A 24,232-nucleotide genomic window follows, 5' to 3' on the forward strand; every position below is an offset into this window, starting at 1 on the left:
GAGAAGGCAGGGCAGCCTACACGTGAGGGCAGGCTGGAGAGGGTGCAGTGATAGAGGATGGGGTGAAGAGAGAAGATGGGGCAGGATGGGAATGTAGGACACAGAGGCAACTGCCCACTCAGAGAGCAGCCAAGGCCCGACTCCGTGCTGTGAACCCTGGGAAGAGAATTGACAAGTTCCTTTTCCATCCTTTTCTTCTCTTTCTCTACTTCCTTCTCTTCCTTTCCCCATCCCACGGCCCCTCCTGTTAAGGAGATGTGCTGAGACAGCTTCGCTCTGGGTCTCATGGTGTCTGGGGACTAGCCCGGGGACCCATTCTCCTATGTGGAACATCATTTCTGTAGAGAGTGCGTTCTGAATACCTAATGGCTCCCAAGTGGGTTCCTGGAGCCCAAATCCTGTATAGCCAGAGCTTGCCTACACTGTTGCAGCTTTGTTCCACACCAGACATATGCAGCCTTGTTCCACACTGGACAAGAACCCCACCCTGCCCCCTGGAGGGCCGTGACCATTGCAGCCTGTTTCCCTGCCTCTTTGCTGGCCAGCCCTAGTGTTCCCAGAGTACCTTGTACCTACCAGTGCTCAAGGCACACACTTCAGTGGGAATTTGTGTATTTAATTCTCCCTCACCGCAGGTGATTCTAAGACAGCTAGCAGTGGGAACTCTGATCTTGTTAACTGCTTCTCAAACTTTAACAAGTATCAGAGACATCTAGAGAGCTGATTAAAGCCTAGATTCCCGGGCCCCATCCCCTGATATTCAGATTCAGGAGATCTGAGGTGGCACCAAGAATTTGTGTTTCTAACAAGCTCCTGGATGATGAATGCTGCAGGTACATGGACCACACTTAAGAGTCGCAAGGGTCTGATCCAACCTCTGGCCAGCAAAACAGGGCAGGGGATGCTGGCCAGCCATTCAAATACCCCTCTGAGGGTTCGAGTTCCCATTTGAGGAGGGCAACAACACTCAAGCCAGACCCAGCTGGGCCACGTGTTAAGCCACTGGCCTGGCCCAGATGGCCGGGGCATCGAGTGTCAGCCGCTGCCATTGGCTGGTCCCTCATTGACGGGTTGTCATTGACGGCAGAAACTTGGCCAATGGCAATCAATCAGGGCTCCCCCCGCTGCCCCCCACACTGCCTTAAATACCAGCAGAGCAAACAGCCTCAGACAAAGCTGCGCCATATATCAATTACCAAGAGGCTGTGTGCTCCTCGGGGTGGAGGGAGCCGGAGCCAGCGGCCAGGGCTGCTGCCCCAGCTGATAAGGGCCCCCGCATTGTTCAGGGACAGCTGGCGGCTCGATAAGGGCCTGCTCGTCCGAGATAATGGCAGTGGGCAGGCGCCTCGCGGCAGTTTAGAATTTCTTGGGTCTCCAAGAAAGGTTCTGTTAAGCCCACTGACCCCAATTGAATATTAATTAGCTAATTAACGGATTTATTGTTCCACGCCATTTCTGGAGAGGCCATTTTTTTCGAGTGCCATTATTTTTGTAAATGATTTTTCACATTGTGCATAATTGAATCTTTGCAGCTGCCAGCATCTTCTGCATGATTTGGCAAAAAAAAGGAAGCGGAAGCACTTAGGGTCCCCCCACCCCCTTCCCGCCTCTCTCTCTCTGAACAAATGTTTTCAGCCCCTCCTGCTAATGCTGCAGCGAGGGGGAAGGGGAGGGGCTGCTGGTTCTGTTTCACAGGTTTGTTTTTTAAGCTGAACTGCAACGTCCGCACTCCTTTCCTCCCTTTTATAGGCAGCTGAGGGCCGAGGTGCTCTGTGAGGTCCCGCACCAGGCCTTTGTCTAGCTGTCTTCAGACTGGCCAGACTTCACTTTTTGCAGCCCAGACTCCTTAAAGCATTGCGCTTTATATTAGGGGTAGGTAGAGGGGACAAGATCCAAGCTTGTCCCACCCAGAACTCCCAGCAGGGAGGCCAGCTCTGACGAGCAGAGCAGCATCCCTTGTGGGCTCTACCTCGGCTCCCACCTGCCCTTCCCGGCTGCAGCTCAGCCCTTCCCTAGCTGGAGCCTACCTGGGTCTGGTTGCTCTGAGGGAACAGAACCCCATCCCAGCATCTCTCTGCTGTTCTTTAATAAGCCTGCTCCAAATTCCACGCCAGGGCTGTGTGACTCCCTGGAGCCGGCATCTGCCCATAAGTTGACTCAGGCGGTCCCACAGGCCAATGGCTGATTGAATCAAACCCATTCCTCAGCAGAGGGTCTGGAATGGGGGGCGGGGTATGTGTGCTGGAGTGGGGCTTATGTGGAGGGCTCAGCAATATCGTCAGGCAGCACTGCGGAGACCCGCTGGACATCTCGGCCCCCTTCAGAATCATTAATGAAGCCGGGGGCAGACAGAGGCTCCAGGAATATTAGTCAGGGTCCCCCCCGTGGGTGGGTCTAAGGAAGGCTTATACCCAGGATCTGCCTCTGGCCGCCAGGAGCTGCAGAGTTTTATTGGGATTTTTTATTAAGCCACCTCTTCCTGCCCTCGTCCCTGTCCCTATCCTGCTGCTTGTGTTCAGAAAGGGGAATTCTGAGGGCTTTCCGAGCAGAGAGATGAGTCAGGAAGAAGGTCTTGCATCCGCCTGTGCAGACACTGGCTGGGATCATGCCATCTGCCCATTTCCTTTCCTCTGGGCTGGAATAAAGTCACAGCAGACAGCCTGACAGATGTCATGGGCATCCCCACCAAGTGCAAAAGTTGTGGAAGGGACCCCAAAAGTCTGTCCAAGAACTGGAGGTGGCTCTTAGAGTTGGGGAGGGGGGTCATTCAGTCTCTGTTTGAAGACCTCCAGGGAAGGGAAGCTTTAATAATAAGAGTCATCCTTGGGCTTCCCTGGTGGCGCAGTGGTTGAGGGTCCGCCTGCTGATGCAGGGGACATGGGTTCGTGCCCTGGTCCGGAAAAATCCCACATGCTGTGGAGCGTCTGGGCCCGTGAGCCCTGGCTGCTGAGCCTGCGTGTCCAGAGCCTGTGCTCCGCAATGGGAGAGGCCACAGCAGTGAGAGGCCCGCGTACCGCAAAAAAAACAAAACAAAACAAAAAGAGTCATCCTTGTATGGAGTCTGCATGCTCCTCCCTCTAACACCCCACCCCGAATCTCCCTGTCCGCATGACAACCATTCAGCTAATAACAGCAATAATCATAATCATATCTAACGTTAATTGAGGAACTACTATGTGCCACACACAGTACTAGGGGCCTATTATGCACCACCTCATTTAGTCTTCCTAATATCCCTGTGAGGTGAGATTTTGAGGCACAGACGTGTGACATAACCTAGTATGAAAGTAACAGCACCAGACATCAAACCCCACTTTGCCAGACACCACTTTTGACAACTTTACTCTCCAGACAGGAACACCATGGCCCAGAGGCTGTTCTTCTGTAGTTAACAAGCTCAGTTGCTGGGAATTCCCGGGCGGTCCAGTGGTTAGGACTCTGTGCTTCCACCGCAGGGGCTCAGGTTCGATACCTGGTCGGGGAACTGAGATCCTGCAAGCCGCTTGGTGCGGCAAACAAACAAACAAACAAACCCACAAAACAAACAAACAAACTCCTCATCTAGCAAGGTCTCCCTTCTCCCTGCCGTCCTGGACCTCCTTTCCGATGTCCAAAGCACAGAGGTGGTCTGGCCAGGAGACAGCAGTGTGAACCCATCACCTTCCACATTTTAGACACTATATTGTGTTAATGCAGCCTAGCTGGCAATAGGTTCTTAGCAAGGGGTCCCACTCCTCCCAACACCTCCTATCCTCCAAGGTTCAGATTCATTGTTTTGAAAAGGAGCCACAAAGAATAAAGACACCAGAGATAGGGTGGGCCCCAAGTATGTACTTCCGGCAGCTTAATGAAGCCATCAAGGACATAGGGGTTTCCATTCCTCCATTCTGCCTTCCTGCGTGTCAGCTTCATTCTAAGGCTGGTTTCCTTTGCGGTCATAAGATGCTTCCGGTGGCAAACAGAGCTTCCTCAAGACAACTTGTATACCTACTCACTCTGGGCCAATAATAGGGGCCAGGTGTACTCTTTTGATTTAGACTGATAATCTGTGGGATGGAGGCTGGGAGTCAACCAAACGTCCACCATATAGGGTGTCTCAGGGAGCTGCTCCCTAGTTCCTGTGGGAGAGAAAAAGATGTTCAAACTTTGACTCTACTTCAGTCTCTCAACCAGACATACACTGCTTCTTCCTGGATTTACCTAAGAGATATTCACCACTGCAACAAAGCTGATTCTCACCAGAGGAATGCATATTCCTCCTAATAACCTGATTTTTATTTCTCTCCAATAATTATGACCTGGAATTATTGTACTAAGGAAGTGTTTGACTCATTTCTGATCCTGCTTTCACAGGCTCCTCCATTCACAGAAAATGCTCCCCCCTGAGTCATTTGGGATATTGGCACCATTCTCAATTCCTTTCTCTGTAAGCCCCAAATGTCTTCCCTGGTAACAGGGGGTTGTACTGAGGAGGTGGCCACAGTCCATCTCTACTCATAAAAAATTGTTTACCCAATATGAACACCGTTCCTTTGGCTATTTTATTCTCTGTGCTTGCAGAAGCCCTAGGAGCAGAACATGGGTAAAAGTCTTTGGGAGGAGATACGGGAGGCTGGGTTTTCTGAAAAGGGAAAAAAGCAGACCTGAGAGGCTATGGCAGGTAGAGCACTTCACCTCTGCATCCCCAGGAGGGTTCTAGTATATGGTTTTTGAATGGGTATAAAAATTAAAAAATCCCAGCAGGGGCCCATGAGGAGCAAGTTATGCAAAACTCACTTCTCACCTGGGCAATTGAAAGTGCAGGTGTCCCCACCCCTGGTGTCTGCTCCCTCTGATTCACCCTTTACATCACCCCAGAGTGATCTTTCAAAGAGTACAAATCTGATCATGTCCTTGTTCCATTTACAAAGCTGTGACGTTTCCCTGTTGCTTCGAGGATAAAGGGCCATCTCCCCTGCCTGACATGAGGGCCCCTGCAAGCAGCCTGGCCACTCTCCCCTGGGGCCTCTGTGTTGCAGGCACACCGAGCTCCTGGACGCCCTCCACCCAAGCCCACTCTCTCCCACTTCTGGGCCTTTACCCGCTGCCTGCCATGCTCATCCTCCCTTGTTTGATGGTTCAAGTGTCCTTTCCTCAGAAACTCTCCTGTTTGCCAGGCTGAGTTAGTCACCTTCTCTCCCTTCTTTCTGAAGCTCTATCGTGACACCGACAACTCTGAGTTATGACTTTGTCACTGGCTGGCTCCTGACGCCCTTCCTTTCTGTGAGAGTTTCTGAGGGCAGGGACTTCGCTCCATTTCTTTTGTATCCCTCTTGCCTTATCCTATATTAGATGCTCAACATGCCTTGGATAGATAGAAAAGTGGATGGAAGGAGGAATGGAAAGAGGGAGGGATGGATGGAGGAGTTAAACCAACCTCACTCTTTTCTGCCTATGTCACTAGACAGCTATCGGGGATGATTTGCGATGTCTGTACTTCAGATAAATTCTTTCACAACCTCATCCGTGCCTGTGATGGAAAATTGTGTGACATGTTACTACTCAGCTCTTTGAAGAACTGCCCCCAAAGAGGACCAAATAATGGGAGCCTGATAGGAGGTGCCTAGTGACCAGCCACAGAACTCTGTCCTAGGCCATGTCATGCCCAATTTTTAGCCAAGAGATTGATCATCTCTGCTTGCAGTTAGCATTATTACCCCTCGGGAGAGGCAGTGTTTAAAAATATCACCCCATGGTGCTGAACTCTGCCACCTGTTGAACACTTCTGGTCTATCAGACCTCAGAGTCCTCCCCAGTCAAGGGCACCCCCTGACCCGGATCATGTGCCTTGTCCCACAAGCCAGAGACCATCCAGTATCTCTGTGAACTGCTCTCTACTTCTAGCCTACTTACCTATGTGCCATGTGTCCTGCTCAGGAACCTATTATAGCTCTCTATTGCCTTGCACATAAAGGCTTAAACTCTTCTTAATTTCTTGTCTCCCATGTCAACTCCAAACACATTCTACCTCCCCATGTCCCGTCTTCTGTCTCAACCAGTCAACTTCCCCCTGTACCTGTAAGGGCTTCCCTCATATTTCTAGCTATTCTTTCTGTAGGAAGCAACTCTGTATCCACCTCCTCTCAGATATTTTTTTACCACACCTCCTCTTCAGAGTTCTCACAACATGATACTCATTCATTCATCCTCACTGTGGATGGCTTTTATTGATGATGCATGCCTGAGGAACCACAGAGCAGGCGTCCTGCCCCAAGATACAGAAGAGCTGACTTCTATCCCCTCCTCTGCACCACTTGGCCACATTACAATGTCATTTATTTCCTCACCTGTAAAATGGGCCTATGAACCTGTGCTCTCCCAGGGAGGTTGTGAGACAAATACAGCAATGGAGGGGACATGGATTTAATAAGCAGAGACATTTCCATTATGGGGAGTTGTCATTTGCGCTGTTGGGTGGATAATTTCCCAGAGGGTACAGGTCTGTGACCTCAGGAATGTAGACGGTCCACAGGGAGCAAGGGGCTCTTGATATCCTGCCTCTAAAGTCTCTTCAGGCCTAAGGGCATTATTTTGCTGGACAAAGGGGATACTGATGAGCAGCGGGGGTAGGTAGAAATGTGAGCATTCCTTGAGGAAATAAAGGCAACCAGAAGTGTAATGGGGATCCGCTCATCACCCAGGTGGGGTCAGGAGCCCGGAATTTACATGTACTGTGGGACTCTGGGATCTGTGCCCCTTCCTCTGTGTGGAGCTTTTATCCTTGGCTGTTTTCCTGCAAAAATCAGAAGGTGAAGCTTGAAGGTGTACAGGACTGGCAGGGCAGAGGATGGGGGGTTAGGGACATGATGCTTCACTCTTCAAAGCGCTGCTGGTGGTGACGGTCACACAAGAGACAAAGCCAGTGGTGGAAGGTAGAGTCTGACCCCTGCTTGGCCTGAGATAGGGCTTGCACTGTGGAGGCTTGGGGGTCCCCAGCAGGACAGGCCATGCCACTTTTCTTCTTATATTCCCATTCTAACAGTTTATGGGCTAAACACTGGTGGACATCTACTGCTGGTGGGGCTGGGAAGACAGCATGCAGTAACAGCCTACCACCACATGTCCTTTGACAGGGGACTCAAGGGCTCCCAGAATGTGGGAGGGGAGGGACCTCTAGGATTATGTAGCAAATCCCCCAGTGAACACAGGGGAGCAGAGCCGGATGGAGTTGGGAGCCCAAGTTAGAGGCCCTAAATTAAGGAAACAGTGTTAAGGCATCCCCCTATATGATTTAAAATAAATATAATATTTAAAGTGCAAAAGAAAATTGTAGTTTTGAAATGAAACAAACTTACACATATGACAAAATGAAGACTGCCCCTTGGGAATTCCCTGGCGGTCCAGTGGTTAGGACTCTGTGCTTCGACTTCAGGGGGGCCGGGTTTAATCCCTGGTCGGGGAACTAATCCCGCAAGCCACGTGGCATGGCCAAAAAAAAAAAAAAAAAAAAGATTGCCCTTTTTTAGTTTGGTTTTTCCACCTTGCAGGTCCCAGACAGGAGGCAGAGGGGAAGAAGACAGGTCACAATGAAGGGCGCTGTTGGCGTCATTTCCTGGAGTTAGAGGGGCCTAAACAGGGGCCTCCCTTAGAATCCAGCTGCTTCTGGAGGCAGTGAGCTCCTGTCTTCCAGGCGAAGCCCACATCGTAATACTTGGAGGTGATTTCCACCACGGTTTCCACTCTGTGGCTGATTGAGGACCAAAGGGCTCGGCCTCAAAAAGTTCAGGACCACGGAGAGCTCCAGGGAGCTCCACAGCCGTAATCCCATCCTCCCTTCTACAGGGCCTGTTCAAGTCTTGCCTTTAAGCAGGGAAATTTTGAAGCTCCGGAGGGGATGATGGCCACAGTTCAGCACTGGTTTTCCCTTTACCCCTCCTCCTCAACACTGTCTCTTCATCCAGCCCTACCAGTTCGGGCCCATCCTGCGCAGTCTCCTCCAAGCTCGGCCTTCCTGAACCCACTGGGGCACGTGCCTGGAGGGAGAGGGTCCTCTGATGATGCTTCCACTGCCCAACAGCCGGGAGGCTCCTGTGAACAGCCACAGCCTGAGGCTGGGTGGGAGGACAAGGTACAGGATCCCTCTACAGGTGGGAAGTGGTAGTAATTAGCCTTAACAGGGAGGGAAGGGCAGCCCGCTTCATTACAGGGAAATGAGATTTTTAAATCCCATTTTAAGGGCCACATCAGTTCTAAAATGGCCTGTGGTGAGGCCTCAGAGCAGTTAGTAATTAGCTCTCTTGTTTCTAATGAGAGCAGAGGGGCGGGAGGAGGGGTCACTTAATGAACACAGGGATTAGCTTCCAAACAGGCCCTAAATAAGAAGACAGGTGCAGGGGAGGGCGTGAAGGCCAGGCCAGGCCAGCTGGGCCCCAGGCTGAGGGGCAGCCAGCCTGTGGGAACTTGGAGAAGGGGGTCCAGGGTCTCCTGAGCCTCACGGAGCCAGTGTCAACTCCAGCCCTACTTTATGCCAAGTCCCCCTCAGTTCTTCACTGTGAGAGGGTAGGGGTGGATGGTCGCCTGGCGTCCCCAGCCTAGAAGCAGGCGGCTCTGGTGTTAGCTGGATTCTGGAAATCCATGGCCCTGCATGAAAGGCCAGGATGAAGCAGGAGGGGTGTCCACAGGAGCCAGACAAAACAACCCTTCCTCCGGGGGGCACCTGATGGGGTGCACTGTTGGCAGCAGCAGGAGTTCCCAGCCTCAGCTCTGTGATGCACAGCTAAGAGAAACCCACCTGCCTTGCCCCCTCTCTGGGCCAGGACAGTCCATTAGGAACCCTGAGGCTGAGCCTCAACCTGGACCTCCTCCCCTCAGAACAGACCAGCCAGGCTGAGGGTGGTGAGGTCTGGAGAAGAGAAAAAGGAGGACTGGTCATGCTGGTCCCATTGTCCTGTGGCCCTCTGTGCATTGCCAATTCCTGCTTTTACAGCAAATCTTCTTTTTCCCTGGAAAACTGGTCATGCAGAGTCTGCAGAGAAACCTACTTTCTTGATGCCTCCTCTGTGGAGGGTAGTAATTCCAGGTGTTCAGAACAAGCAGGCTAGAATTCCCCAGAAGCCATGGATCCAGTCGACATGTCCCAAGTTAGTGGTATTGTGGGGCAAGGAGACCTGTGATGGCAGCCAAGATCCCAAGCCCAGTTTCTTGGTATTTTAAGGAAAACTATTTCTTGTTAACCTGGAAAACAAAGGAAGAGAAGCAGCGAGCAGGCATCGGGGCTGAGTGATGCTTTCTCTCCTCCACGCACTGTGTGCCCAAGTAGGACCCTTGGCTGGAACGCAGGTCTCAGGACGCAGGAGACAGAGCCCTGGGCCAGGCTGAGGGCCAGGAGGTCAGGCTTCCAGACCAGGCTGGCTACAGTGTGCCCGAGCTGTTGCTTCCTCTCTGGTCCTCAGTTCCCCCAAAGTGAGCCCTTTGATTAAGATGGTCCATAAGAATGGGCCAGAAAACGTCATTCCTTCTCACTCTGTCTAAAGTAGGCCGCCCTCTAGCTATTCAGAACTATATTTAGCTTGTTATTGATCTATTTGTTTATCATCTCTCTCCCCCACTAGGCTGGCTGTAAACTACACACAGAGAAGGACCCTGTCTGCCTTCTCCACTGGCATTTCCATTCCTCTGCGCCCAGCACCATGCCTGGCATGTAGCAGACACTTGATTCATGTCTGCTCACTGGCTGGCAGGCTGGTTCCGTGACTGAATGAATGATGATGCACTGGGGACTGCCTCCCTGAGAAACCTCCAGCTCAGGGACTGGATGACTGAGAAACCTCCAGCTCAGGGACTGGATGACTGAGAAACCTCCAGCTCAGGGATTGGATGACTGAGAAACCTCCAGCTCAGGGACTGGATGACTGAGAAACCTCCAGCCCGGGGACTGGATGAGCTGCCTGGAGTCCCACCACTGCTCCACCCTGCACTGCCTCTGACTCCATCATCTGGAATTGCTCATCCCACTCAGCACCCAGCATAGGCCAGGACCAGTGACAGGCTCAGTTAGGATGTGCAATAAGAGACAGAAGTGCCCAAGGGCCCTCCTTACCCAAGAAACAAGCTCTCAGTTGGGGGATGGTTTGTAGTGAGAAACAGGGGTAGGGCAGGGGGTCCAGGGGCTCTGTCATGGGTAAAAGCTACTGTGCACTCCTAGATCCTTCCACTGCACAGGGCTGCCTCTAGGTGTCCATTTCACATGAGAATTACCTGTATGGAATCTGGAGTTAGAACGGGTCTGAATTCAGATCGAGGTTCTATTACTTGCTAGAATGGCTCTTTGAGCCTCAGTTTCTTCAACGGTGAAAAGGGGATGATGATAATAATAGCACCCGTAGCAACGGGGGTGATAAAAATAGCACTTCCCTAATAGAGTTACAAGTGGCTCAAGTGGGTTAGGCGTGTTTTTACTTATGAAAGCCCACGGAGTTTGTCCCACACTGGTCCCAGGGTGCAGTGCCCTTTCCAGAAAGCACACACCGATGCCCAGGAACAGCCTGCGGGGTGCAGTTAGAGGCTGCTGTGGGGAGCCCAGGCCTCCTGTGGGAGGGTCTCAGGCCTCAGAACAAGTGGACCTAGACCTGGCTGTATATAGTGAATGTTCCAGCAGTGACTACATGTTCTGTTGTTTACCATGAGCCGGTCGCAGCTGTGAGTATGTGCTGTCCATGTGACAACTCAGCTAATGTTCAAGGCAGCCCTGAGAAGTAGGTACCATCAACACGCCCCTTGTAAGGATGAGAAAACTCCTCATCTGTAAGATGGGAGTAGGTAAGCTGCCCAAGGCTGTACAGCTGCCAAGCAGAGGAGCTATGATCAGAACCCACGTAATCTGGCCCCTGAGCCACATGCCACCACCATGCCACACTGCCCTTTGCCACCATGGTTGCCCTCACCCCACGCCTTCCCGGCAGTTAGAAGATTCTTCCCAGACTCTTTGCCCACTCTCTCTCCCTTCTCTCCTGCCCTCTGTCTCATCTCTCCCACGTCCCCTTCTCCTCCCTTTCCTCACTCTCTCCTTTCCTCCCTCCCTTCCCTGCCTCTCATTCCCTCGCTCACCTCTCCCTGTCTCTGTGTTCCTCTGTCTCAGGTAAGTGGTCCCTGATCTGTGCTGGCAGATGGGGAGGGAGGCAGGAGAAGGGGAGCCTGGGTCATTTGGGGGAAGCCTTTGGGCCCCTGTGGGGAAAGCCCCCGTGGTCCCCAAGTGCAGCAGGAGACCAGGTAGTACGAGAGGTGTGGCCTGGGAACTGCCTCAGTCCCTTTAGCACCTCAGACTCTAGAAGACAACAGTGTACCTGCCTTCCAGAACTATAGGGAACTCTGGCCACCAAAGGGCTTCCCACTGCTCACGGAGCAGACCCAGGAGGTGTGAGTCTGTAAGTCAAGCTGAGGGAAGAGCCCCTGGCCCAGCTCTCCTCTGGAATCTGGTTGTGCCTGCAAAGAAGGCAGGGGAATGGGGGGATGCAGACCTCCAACCTGGGCGCCACAGGCAGCCAAAGGGCGCCTGAGCCCCCGAGGGACTCACGCTTTCCCTTCAAAGGCCATAATCTCTGCCAAACCCAGTGCCAGTGGGATAGACTTGGGACTGGGCTGCTTGTCTTGGGCTCCGAGCATGTGAGTTCAGAGAATCGGGATCTAGGCAGCACCTACTGGAAGCCTTGGGTAGGTGTGCAGCCTGGGGTCTGAAGAGAGGGAGAAACCAGTGTTTTGGGGAACCCAGCAGCACAGAGGGTTTCCATCAGTTCTCAGAAAGATGGATGCTGCCCCAGAATAAAAACCATTTTGTAGAGTCCAGAATATTTGAATCCAGGTCTTTTTTCCCCCACTGGAAATAGGTTTTAAAAGCTAATTTCTCTCCCTCCTTTCTGAGGCCTGGCCCAGCTTCTCCCTCTTCCTGCTGCAGCAGTTTCATAGTAAAGTGCCTCTCACCTCTGCCCTGCACCCCTGATGAATGCCTTGAGCAGCAATGGCGTTCCCCTTCCTAGGTGCGGCCCTGAGCCCCTAGCGAGGGTCATGAGGGTCTAACCCAGGTGGAAGGAGCCCCAGCAAGGGACGTCCCCTGATCCAAGAAGGGGGTGCAGGTGGAGAAAGGGAAAAACCACATGGTGGAAAGAAGTTTGATGTGAAACTTATTGCGTGAGCACTGGACCCAGCCCCGAGGGGAGAGTGGGTGAGTGTGGCCTCACTGGAGCCTCGGGGCTCAACATGGCAGCAGAAACAGAGAGGTTGTCTCTAGGTTGCGGGCAGACCCACTGGTTGGAGGGGCTATTGCTGGGTGACGGAAAATGGCCCCAACAGGAGGGAGCTCAGGAACAATCTACTCTGGATGTACCAAGAGCCTGAAGAGATCTGGACACCCTTCAACCTCGTGTCTGGGGGTAGGAGGTTGCTACCTTTGCTGGGATAAAGCAGTATAAGAGTCTTCCCCAGGGGCCAGGAGCAGAGATGAGGTTTGCTCATGAGGTGCCGATGAACCAGCACCCTTTTCTGGATTTTAGTTGTGTGCACGTGCACGCGTGTGTATGTGTGTGTGTGTGTGTGTGTGTGTATGTGTTTGGGTCATCTGATCATTTTTTCATGATAAACCAATCTTGATCAAGTATTTTTCTGGACCAACTTACCTTCGTATCAGCCCATCTTTATTCATTCATTTTTAGCTAATTATAGTTTGGGAGGTAACATATAGCTAAATATTGACTTGCAGACTGACAGAATTCTCTCACTGGAATTTTCACCAAGAGTGATACACAGTCACAGCTACAAAGCATCTTTCCTTAACCTACCCTCACCTGGTGGCAGCACCCGCAGATGGGTGGTGCTGGGGATCACTCAGTGCCAGATTTAGTCTGGCCTTGACTATGTCTGACAGCTTTAAGGGCGAGAGCAGTTATCTCCATGTAGAGGTGAGATTTCCCAGGCAGGAATTTCACGTGGATTCCACCTGTGGCTCCTACATGTCTCATGATATGGGGCATGGTTTCTGGGACCAGGCCCAGGAGAAGAGGACCCATACGAGATTCCATGATGGGCCCTGCAGCAGTGTCAAGGTTAAAATCCAACTTCTTTCTAAACACAGACTATGCGGTCCAGCTTCAGACCAAGGAGCGGGGGCATAAGCAGGTGTCATGTTCCATGGGTCCCAGGCCCCTTGTTAGAGTATCTCTGACACCAGGGCACTAAGGAAAGCAGGTGGGGAGATGGGGTCCCAGGGGCTGGCTGGGGATGGAGGGGATTTGTGCATAGCTAGTGCAAGGCTTTCCACATCCCCACTACCCACAAGCCCCAGGCTGAGGCTTGAGCTGCTACAGCCTCTAATGGTTCACGTTCAGTGCTCCCTGGCTTCCTCAACTTCAATCCTCCGTGGTGAGCTACGGCCTCAAGGAGAACCAGGTCAGGACGATTCATGCCCTACACTTAAACAAGTTTCTCATACACAGTGGCTGGGGAGGCGGGGGAGATCAGGCTTTTCCTGGGTTTCCTCTGGGGGTTGCAAATCCTCTCCAGGTGCATAATCCCCGGCCCCCAGTAGCCATTCCAGCCCCAGCTTGGTTGCCCTGCTACAGAGGGAGATTGGTCTCCTCTCTGGCTCTCTCCCCTCCCCCCTACCATTGGTTCTACACCTGCCGAGGCAACGCCTGTGTGGCCTCTTCCTGGGGGCAGCTGTGGACTGCTATGGGTCTTCCTGTGCAAAGGGTTTCCTACTCAGGACCTCATGATATCCAGGATGGTGACCCCAGCTCACGTAAGCACAGCACTTCGCAGTGTAGATCTCAGCCTTGCGGCTGTCCCCAGCTCACGTAAGCACAGCACTTCACAGTGTAGATCTCAGCCTTGCGGCTGTCCCCAGCTCACGTAAGCACAGCACTTCACAGTGTAGATCTCAGCCTTGTGGCTGTCCCCAGCTCACGTAAGCACAGCACTTCACAGTGTAGATCCCAGGACACAGATCATCCCCATTTCCTGGATGAGGATGGTGAGGCAGCGGTAAGCGGAGCCATGATGCTGAACTTGGAACGTTCCATGCCATGTTAGGCTGAGGAAGCACCCTGACCAGGTATGGGGCAAGCGGAGTGGGGCTGGGGTCATCTTAGAAGGCCAGCTCTGCTCTTGGGGGCTTTCAAAGCCCGGCTGCCTGACTTTGAGTCGATCTCATTGTGAGTGAATTAATTGTTGTGCAACCTACAGTGTGAGACAAGTTAATTACATAATTACTGCAAAATGACACGTTATTTCATGGCTGCAATATGGTAACTCTGTTGGAAACAACTGTAATTGCCCAGAAACTGCATTCGAGTGGCTCCGTTACCTCTCGATAACCATGTAATTAACTTGTTACAACTTTATCTGCAGCAGACTCCGAAGTTAGGACTTGGGTCCTTGGGGTGGGCACAGCCATCCTAGACATAAGGGCCCAGGGAGGGTCTGGCATTGAGGGCTCTGCTACGGTCCAGGGAAATAATGTTCATGTTGAGCGAGAAAAAAAGCCCTCATTATAGACTCCAGCCTCAAGCTCACGTGCTCAAACCCATTCACAATCTCACATGGTCACACACAGACGACAGCTCCCTGGTCTCACCAGACCCACTCAAATATACCCACTGCAGCCTCTCTTTTCTCTCACGTACACGGGTGCGGCTCCTTCATAGAAAGTGGAAGTCCCAAAGTAGAGAACTCCTACCCCAAGATCCTTGGCCCTAAAGATCCCTTCCCACAGACTGGGCCACTGGCCACAAAACCATATCTTGGAGGCATAGCCTCCTCCAAGCGCCCATAAGAGCTCAGCCATCCTCCCGCTTCCCTCAAGTGGAGGAGCAGGCCCGGGGGCAGGTGACGTGAGATGGCAGCGCATCCCCGCTTCGCCCAGGCAGCCAGTTCCCTGCCCAGAAGCAGGCAGAGGATGAGGCTGTAGGCTAACTCCATCTGGGCTCTGGTCTGGGGAGCCTGTCCATATAGCCTTCTCTGTTCAGGCTTTGGACCCAAGGAGCCTCTCTTTTTAATACTGTTCAGTGATACCTTTTCAGTTCTAGGCTATGTGCTCGGCGCTATGGCTTCAGCCATGACCAAGACAGCATCCCTGCTGCCCTGGGTGAGCCTAGCTCAGCCGCTGGATGTCTGGCTGCCTCCCAGCCTGAGTACCTGCCGGCGTTCTGTCTGTCCCTACCTATCTCTGCCTACACATCCATCTACTTGTGTGTCCATCTCTCCTGCTTGCCAGTACACGTATGTGTCTGACTGTGTGTCTGTTGACTTGTCTGACTCTGCAGTCGTCACAAATGGTCCCATGTCTGCTGGAGGGAACCAGCCTGTCCCAGGTCTCCCCATGGTGCTCATCCTCACCTTGATGTGCTCTGTTTGTTTTCCTGGCTTTCCCCCTTCTCCTCAAGGGCACGGACTGTGTCCAGTCCATGATTCATCCTTGTGCCTGGTACTTGCAGCGCAGGGCTGAGACAGACAGATTTGCTGACGGAAATGAACGAAAACCTCCCGCCTGCGTGGGCTGAGTTAACAGGGAAACAGAATTGTTCTCACTCATCCAGGGGAGCAGAAAGGCAGGCCCCAGGTTGGGCCCAGGCTGTAAGGAAGAGACAGCAGATGCTGTCCGTCCCCATGAAGGTTAAGAGGGGTTTAAGAATGGAGCTCCCATGGCAGGGAGCTCAGGATTTGGGGTCCTACCATGGAGGCAGACCAGAGCTGGGTCCCTGTCTGGGCAGTCTGGGGGGTTTCAATGGTGGATGTAACACAGGAGCCCAGGGAAGGGAGGTTTTCATCTCGGGGGCCAGGGTATATGCTCTGCCGGGGGAGGGGGAGGACACCCTAGCCCCACCTTCTGGCTGAGGGGGTGCTTGGGGTTGTCCCCTCCCCTCCAGCTTCTTCCCGCTAAAGCCCACCTGGAGCCGCCCTGCGGGCCACGGCATACACTAGAGCCCCAGGCACGCCCCCCACAACCAAGGACCAAGGGGAGGGTCTTGTTTTACTCCCAAGCCAAGGGGAGGGGCCCCAGGTCTGTGTCAGTCATGTGATCAATGCAGAATAACCTCCCCGGAAACATTCATAAGTTTAATCCACGCCAGTAATAAAATCGCATTACATTTCTCATAAAATAAATGTTCCCATTTATATACAGAAGACAGACTGTACAGGCCCAGCCTGGCCCCAGGAGGGGTCACACACAGACGGGCGGCGCTGGAGGAAGGGCCCTTCCTCCCATCGAGGACAGAGGAGCTGTAATCGGCAGGAGAGCGGCTGGCCAGCCGGGCGGGTGGGCAGGCAGGCGGGCGGACGGACGGGCCGGGCGGCCAGGCGCCGGGCGTCACTGAACCTGGGGCTCAAAGGTGCCATTGAGTTGCCCCTCCTCATAGTCCATCTGACACAAGATCATGTTGTTCTTCAGGAAGAATTTGTCTCCCACACAAAATCTGGAAAATCCAAGCAGGAGAGAGAGGCCATGGAGGGGTCCCAGTGGACGGTGGCGGCTCCAGACAGGACCCCGCCCGGCCCAGGAAGTGGACGTGTGGGAAGTGAGGTCCCGGGGAGCCTGCTCCTTGAGCTTTCCAGAGGGGATCCCTGAAAGTCTCTCGGCCAGGCCCTGCAGCCTGGGGCGTAAGACACACAGATAAGCCTGGGCCACAGCCCTTCCACATAGTCAGAGCTCCTGTGGAGGTGGGAGCGGGGCTGAGGTCGGAGGGCAGGTGTAGAAATAATGTACCTCAGTGCCAGAGAGGGAGAAAGGGAGGAGGAACAAAGAAATAGGAAAAGACCAACGGAGGAGAGGGAAGGAGAGAGGCAGAGATGGAGCACGACGAAGGGATAAAATGGCTGACTTTTCCAACCCTCTGTTCCCCTCCCCAGCTTAAGGAAATGGCTCAGGGAAGGGCACTCTTCCTCTAAACAGGATCTGTGGGTTTCCGGGAACATCCTTCCAGGAGGAGGTGACGCTGTCCCACCATCTTCCCTCGAACCCAAAGCAGGCCCTGCTTTGCCTCTCTGCCCCTCTCCGTCCTCCTCAAGCGCTGGAGGACTCAGCCCTTCCCCCAAAGACGTGCCCAGGGTGTCTGAGGCCTGTACTGGGACCCCAGGGTCACAGGCTCAGTCCCAGCAGATCCCACTTCAACCACCAGGTGGCGCTGCAACTTCACCGAGCCCTCCCAGCAGTAGGTCTGGGCAGAGCCCCAGCCAAACCAGCACTCCCTGCAGGTCCCTCTGGACCTCACCCTCTGGGAACACTTGTATGAACTCCTTCCTCACCTGGGGGCTCCTGAGAAAAGGGCCTGCCTTCTGGGGCCCGGCCCCCAGCCAGGGTTGAAGTGCTCTGGCTCCTTAGGTCCCTAGGGTCTCCCATGGGGCTCGGGGCACAAAGAAGGGGCCAAAACACCAGAAACAAGGCTGGGCTGGAACCAGAATCACAGAAGTGAGTGACCGTTCCCCAAGGGGATTTCACCTTCCAGGTCTGGGAACCCTTTTTCGCTGGAATGTCCATGCGTGCTCCTGCATGTAGCACACACACACGGCACAGGACATGCATACAGAACTCTTGTGCACACACATTTAAAACATGCATGTACAATACATGCATGGGACTCCTCTGGTGGCGCAGTGGTTAAGAATCCACCTGCCAATGCAGGGGACACGGGTTCGAGCCCTGGTCCGGGAAGATCCCATATGCCGCGGAGCAACTAAGCCTGTGTGCCACAACTACTAAGTCTGCACTCTAGAGCCCGCAAGCCACAACTACTGAGCCCACATGCCACAACCACTGAAGCCCGTGTGCCTAGAGCCAGGGCTCTGCAACGAACAGAAGCCACCACAATGAGAAGACCGCGCACCACAATGAAGAGCCCCCACTCGCCACAACTAGAGAAAGCCTGTGCGCAGCAATGAAGACCCAATGCAGCCAAAAATTAATAAATAAATATATTAAAAAAATAAATGCATGGACACTACACACACTGCACACAGCTCATGCATGGCCCCGTCCATTACATTTGCACAGAGCTGTACTCCACGAACATGTACATGCGGTATCGGAGGGCACACATTTGGCTACAGGGCTCAGGTGTACATAAAACACACGCATGAACATGCATGCTCACAACAACATGCACACACAGGACCCGCATTTGCATGCATGCCTCCATGGCACTCCTGGTCTGTGGCAGCAGGTGTCAGCTGGGGTCTGCTGAGTGTGTTGGGTCTGTTACAGGCCAGCACTCACCTCTGGTTGCAGAGCTGGCAGGCGAAGCAGTCGAGGTGATATACATTGTCCCGGGCCCGCATCACCATCTCGAAGGCTGGAATCAGCTTGCTGCAGGCGGCGCAGTTTCCTGTGGTGCCGAAGAGCCTGCAGAGGGAAGGGTGCAGAGGGCTCAGGCACCTGTTGGGGTGGTGTGGGGGGCAGGGGAGTTGCCTCCATTCAGGGCCCCACCTGCCCTCCCCCTGGTTCAGCAGGTGGGCCTGGGCAAGAGGGAAGGAGCACAGGTGACAGTGTCTAGATTCTGCTAAGAGAGAAGGCTTCAGAGAAATTGGCGCATTCACCCAGGAAGGAGACTCTGGGGACCCAGGTGTTGGCTGACACTGCCCGTCCCCCGGCTTCACTGACAATGCCCTCTCCCAGGCTTCCACTGGGGTCCCTCAAGCACCTGAGGTCACCAGAAGAACACTGGGCTGGGCCCTGAGCAAGGACTCCAGACTCACACAAGCCTGAATTTAGAGACAGTCTGCTGATCATGGGCTGTGTGTCCTCAGGCAAGTTACCGAGTCTCTCTGAGCCTCATTTATTTCAACGGTAAAATGGGGACCATAATACATTCTTCACAAGCTTGTTGTGAAAACAGTAACCTCTCAGTCACAGCTCCTTTAGTAAATGCCTATGTAGCGTTTGCTATGTGCCAGGCACTGTTCTAAGGGCTCTCCAAAGACCAACTCATTTAATCTTGACAACAACCCTATGGGGTGGTCTTTTTCTGCTACCAACTCATGGTGTGACTTGCCTAACTCCCTTTTCTTTTTTCTTCTTTTTTTTTTTTTTTGTGGTACACGGGCCTCTCACTGTCGTGGCCTCTCCCGTTGCGGAGCACAGGCTCCGGACACGCAGGCTCAGCGGCCACGGCTCCCGGGCCCAGCCGCTCCGCGGCATGTGGGATCTTCCCAGACCGGGGCACGAACCCGTGTCCCCTGCATCGGCAGGCGGACTCTCAACCACTGCGCCACCAGGGAAGCCCTAACTCCCTTTTCTTGAACCTCAGTTTATCCTTCTTTAAAATGGGAAGGCTGGACCAGATGATCCTGTTCAAAGGTGCTTCTAAGACAGGACTGATGCCAAAAGGAAGTTCCAAGGCCATCTGGCACAACGCCTCTTTGGGGCAGGCACCCCTCCTCTTAGCTGCTGGTTGCAAAGCTCTAAGGACAGGGAACTCACTCCTTCCCCATGTAGGCCAGTCCTTGCTGAATGTTCCAGGGGTCTGAGCCAGCCAGGCCTCTGCTCTGCAGACTGGCAGCGCAAGCCCCAAGTGAGGCAAGGGGGCTGAGAGGCGGGCGGGAGGCCCTCTAATCCCTGGTTTGTCCAGCTCAAGCTCGGGCGCCTGCACAGGAGCTTGGCTCCATTATCCATCAGCCTGAGCTGCCTGGTGGCTCAGATTAAGGCAGACAAAGGCCGGGCCAACAGCATCTACTTGCCAAGAGGGGCCTTTCTGGCCACCAGCCCAATGAGAAGTGACTGCAGAGAGGCAGGCTCTGGACAGCCGTTCTCAGGGGCTGAGCAGCTCAAGGAAGCCCCGCACCCACGCCCACCCCGGCCCACTGGCCCACCAGGCCCCGAAGTCATTCCTGAGCCTCTGCCAGAGTCCGGGAGAATACCTTCAGGCTCCAGTAGCTGGCAGGGCCCAGGATGCTTGTGGGTGCGTCAGCTCTGTAGGTGAGCCCATCCTGTACTGTGGTCGTCCCTCTCCAGGTCCTGTGGACTCGTCAGATGGTCTGTCACACCCCCTCAACCTGGTAGGTTCAGCCCCCAGGTGATGTCCTAAACCTCCAGACCTGGAGACCCCTTCCAGGTTGCCGAGGGGTGAGTCCCCAGAAGCATCCTTAACCCCTCCTCCTGGCCTCAGCATCTCTCCTCCAGCCCCAGTCAGGAGCACCGAGTCACACATCCTGGTTTATAGCACCACTTAAAAAAAAACAACTCCTGCAAAGGCAGAAGTTAAAAGAGAAGGTGCAGGCAGGTAAATCTTAGGCTCTTCGGGGAAATAGGGGAGCCTCTGCTGATAACCCCGCCCTCCCCCCCTACCCCCCGACATGCCCAGTCCTGAGCAGAGGGAGCCCCAAGAAGCCTGGCCATGACCTACTAATTAATGCGATGGGCCTTCCTTCCCCGCAAGGCCCTGCTGCCGCCCAGCAGCCTGCAGGGGAGCCAGATGCACATGTTGGGTCTCCGCCAAGGCCCCTGCTCTGCGGCCTCCTTCCAGCCTTGCCGACGTCATAGATGGCCTAAGGGAGGGTTAACTGCGGAGGAGGAGCCCCGGGGAATAGGATCCGGGTTGTGGAGGAGGGTGGGTCAGAGCTCTGAGGAATGCCAGGAGGGGAAGCGGTAGTCTTTTCACCATTCACAGAGGGGTAACCTGAGGTGGGGGAAGAGGTTCAGGACTAGCTCAAACCCAGGTCTTTAAGTTCCAGCATCAGTAGCTCTTCTTCTAGGGTCTGGCTACCTACCAGGCTCCCCAGGCGTGGGGGTGTTTAATCCCAGGGCCCACCTGGAAGATGGGGAGCTGGGCCCTGGGGAGATTGAGAAGGAGACCGTCAGGCCAGAGGGGCCCAGGGAAGTCAGAGCTTCCCCACCTGCTCCTGGAAGCCCCTCCAGGGCGTCCCTTCCCAGATTTCAGGGACGGGGTGGGTCAAAAGCACCTGGCAAAGGCAGGGCCAGAGCCACACTGGTGCCCTCGGGAAGCTTCTCTTGGGTGCCCAATGGTAACAGATGTGCCCGCCCAGGACCCGCGCTGGGCACTGAGTCCGAGGGGCAGGGCAGAGCGGTGCCAGCCTCGGAGGATGGGGCTTTCTGAGCAGAAGGGCTGGGAGGCCGCCCACCTCAGGTAGTCGCGTCGGCACAGAATGAGGTTGGCCTTGGTGTAGAGCGTGGAGCCCACCTCGCCCAGGCGGCAGTCACAGCAGGCGCACTTGAGGCAGTCCTCGTGCCAGTACTTGTCCAGCGCCTTCAGCAGGTAGCGGTCCTTGATCTTGCGGTTGCAGCCCGCGCAGCCCTTCTGCTTCCCTTTGGGCTGGACGGAGAGCATCGGCATACCTGCGGATGGACAGACAGATGGACATGGTGGGCCCTGCGGCTCCCACCTCAGGGTACATCCCTCTGCTTCTCTCTGCTGCTCCCTTCCAGGAGCCCTCCCTGTCTCCCCAGCAGCTACCTCCCCTGGGCCTGGGTCCCGCCCTGTGTGGCCTGCCTGGCACGGCCTCCTCCCCTGACCTGTGAAGGTCCTCCAGAAGCTGCGGGAGCCCCGCATCTGCTCTGCTGCAGGGCACACAGCTAGTCCTCGGGTCCGCCTCCCTGAGTTGTTCCTCTCCTTCCAGCCACTGCCCCCTGTGCCGTGGGATCCACGGTAGGCCTGAGGCCTCCTCATGCAGCCACCATCCATTGGCTCTTTCGGCAGCCCTGAGAATGGAATCTCGGGCTTGGGGTCCACTAGAACTCCCAGATCTTTTTGCCACCTCAAGACTTCCTCACACTGCTGTGTGCTTGACCATTTTAACCTAACACGTCAGGCTACAGCCTCTTGATTGTGGAGACGTCAAGAAGAAAGTGAGGGCTTCCCTGGTGGCGCAGTGGTTAAGAATCTGCCTGCCAATGCAGGCGACACGGGTTCAATACCTGGTCTGGGAAGATGCCACGTGCCGCGGAGCAACTGAGCCCGTGCGCCACAATTGCTGAGCCTGCACTCTAGAGCCTGCGAGCCGCAACTACTGAACCCCCGCGCTGCAACTACTGAAGCCCGCATGCCTAGAGCCGGTGCTCTACAACAAGAGAAGCCACTGTAATGAGAAGCCCACGCAGCGCAACGAAGAGTAGCCCCCGCTCGCTGCGACTAGAGAAAGCCTGCGCGCAGCAACGAAGACCCAATGCAGCCAAAAATAAATAAAATTTAAAAAATAAAAAAACAAAAAAAAAGAAGGAAGTGAGATGCCCCTGTGATACTCCCAGGGGGCAGCAGGAGCTCTGGAGCTCCTGGTCAATGCTTGGGGAGGTAGCTGGGCCTGGCCTAGTTGACGCTTTCCTCAGGAATGTTTCTAGCTAGATTCAAACTTCCTACCTGCCCTAGCCTGAGGAAGGGGACCATCGGTGCCCCAGCACCCTTGCTCATCCTACCAGGATAAGAATCTTGGAGACACTGGCCCTCTCCCAGGGCCCATATGAGCTTCCCGACATACAAGGAAGTGGTAAGTACAAAAGACAGGAATCGCAGCATAGCCTTGACCGGAGGGAGGGGCAGACCTCCCACCAGGCAAGCATGTACACTCACGCATACCCCGTGCACACAGGCAAGGTGTGCAGGCGTGGGCATGTGTGTGCACAGAGGCACAGGCTCCTAGCCCCCGGCCCTGAGGCCATAGAGAGGGGCAGTTGAGAAGGAGGTGGGGACAGATGTTGTCTGGGAACCTGGACATCCACGTGGAGTCCTGAGCGTGGTGAAGACTAGGCTTGGAGGGAAGTGCGGAGAGTCTCAGAGCCCAGCTGGATGGTGGGGTTGCCTTGCACTTGTCTAACTGACCCTCACAAGGGCTCAGATGGGTTGAGGGGTCACCGCTGGGGGGAACAGCCCACGCCCTCCTGCCTCCTCGGTTTTCCAGCAAGCCCCCGAAGACTCCCTCCCCCTGGGCCCAAGGTCTCCACAGGACCCCTGCACTCTCCAGGGCTCTGGGTTCAGCTCCCGTTCCCTGGCATTCCTCCTCTCCCTCCCTCCCCGTCACTGCCCCCAGCCTGGAGTCAGAGCTGCTTCCTTTCCCTTCCCTCTTCTGGATTGTGACCCTTCCTCAGGCTCCAGGAGAGAACCAGCTTCCAAAGAACCTCAGTCTCAGAATCCACAGATGTCAGGTGGGAGGGGCCCCCAGAGTTTGTACAGGCAAATGCTCTCATTCTACAAATGGGGGAACTGAGGCCCAGAGAGTCCAAAGGGCTAGTGTAAGCCACTGATCAAGCTGGCTTCTGGGGTTCTTCCTCCCTCCTATGCTCTGTCTCAGCCTCGCTGCCTCCTCAGACTTCTCTTGGAGAGGGGGCAGCCCCCCAGCACCCGGGAGCAGCAGGACAGGTGAGGACAGGAAGGAGGCAGCGCATCCTCCCTCCTCCAGTGCCCGCAGGGCCCATCTGTTAGCTGGGAAGTTTGCTGCCTAATTTCCTTAATGCAGCTCTACAGGCTAATTGGTCTGAGAGAGTGAGGGGGCTCAGGCCCGCCTGTGTCTCCTCTGACAGCGGCCAGCCCGGTCACAGAGCTCAGGGGAGCCCAGAGAGGCCGCTGGGGAGCAGGCCCACCCGAGAGCTAAGGGGGGGCCTGAGAGGCTCCTTCCTAGGCCTGGCCTACAGGGATCAAATGGGGGAGGGGTTCAAAGAGCTGGATATGGAAAGGTCTGGGGGCTCCCAGGGTAAAACTACTGTCCCTGGGGCCTGTGGAAGGCGCACCCAGCCAGCATAGCTATGCATATACATTCCAGCTTGGAAAACCCCAGACCAAGCCTCTCTCTAGTCCCCCCACGGCTGATTTTCCCCTTGCTCCCCAGGGCTAGCAGCAGGCCTGGCTCCCTTCCCAACAGCCCTGAGCCCTCCCAGGGCTCTATACTTGTGCTATCACTGGGAGGGGGGTGAGTGGCTGGAACATCATTACTCAGGGGATACATCTGGCCCACTAAGTTATGCCCCCAAATGAAGGGGGATCCCAGCACTAGGAGCGTCTGTCCTGCTCCATCTTCTGTCTGGCCTGGCTCCTAGAGAGGCTGAGCCTGCAGGGCTATGGACCACATGGTAGCCGGTAATTCCATCACCAGCGGGACCGAGCACCTAGAGGATGCAGGGAGGATGTGGGGAGCAAAGCCACACGCTGCCCCAGGTCCCCCGCCTGGCATACAGCAAGTGCTCTGTAAGGCCTGAATACCCTGCTTTAGGGTTCTGGACTCTGCTTCCTGGGTCCTGGAGAACTCTTTAAGAAGCCACATGGTTTCT

At 54.7% G+C, this 24,232-nt stretch overlaps 1 protein-coding gene across 5 annotated transcripts in view; it reads right to left on the reverse strand.

The window, feature by feature from the left end:
* Positions 1-4,002: 4,002 nt before the first annotated feature.
* Positions 4,003-24,232, reverse strand: part of LMO1 (LIM domain only 1) — a 52,160-nt gene continuing 31,930 nt past the window's right edge. For 2 of the 5 annotated variants that reach the window (XM_029208578.1, XM_029208579.1), the window contains exons 2-4: positions 21,100-21,313; positions 18,239-18,364; positions 16,071-16,442 (exon numbers count right to left, since the gene is read on the reverse strand). In XM_029208578.1, coding sequence (XP_029064411.1) covers positions 16,337-16,442; positions 18,239-18,364; positions 21,100-21,313 — 446 coding nt within the window. In that variant the 3' untranslated portion in view covers positions 16,071-16,336. Of the gene's footprint in view, positions 4,119-16,062; positions 16,443-18,238; positions 18,365-21,099; positions 21,528-24,232 lie in introns of those variants that run through there. The other 3 variants (XM_029208581.1, XM_029208577.1, XM_029208576.1) reach the window with 3 other exon arrangements.

The sequence above is a fragment of the Monodon monoceros genome, unplaced genomic scaffold, assembly GCF_005190385.1.
Source record: "Monodon monoceros isolate NGI ecotype Baffin Bay Population unplaced genomic scaffold, NGI_Narwhal_1 Super_Scaffold_7, whole genome shotgun sequence".
Classification (NCBI taxonomy): domain Eukaryota; kingdom Metazoa; phylum Chordata; class Mammalia; order Artiodactyla; family Monodontidae; genus Monodon; species Monodon monoceros.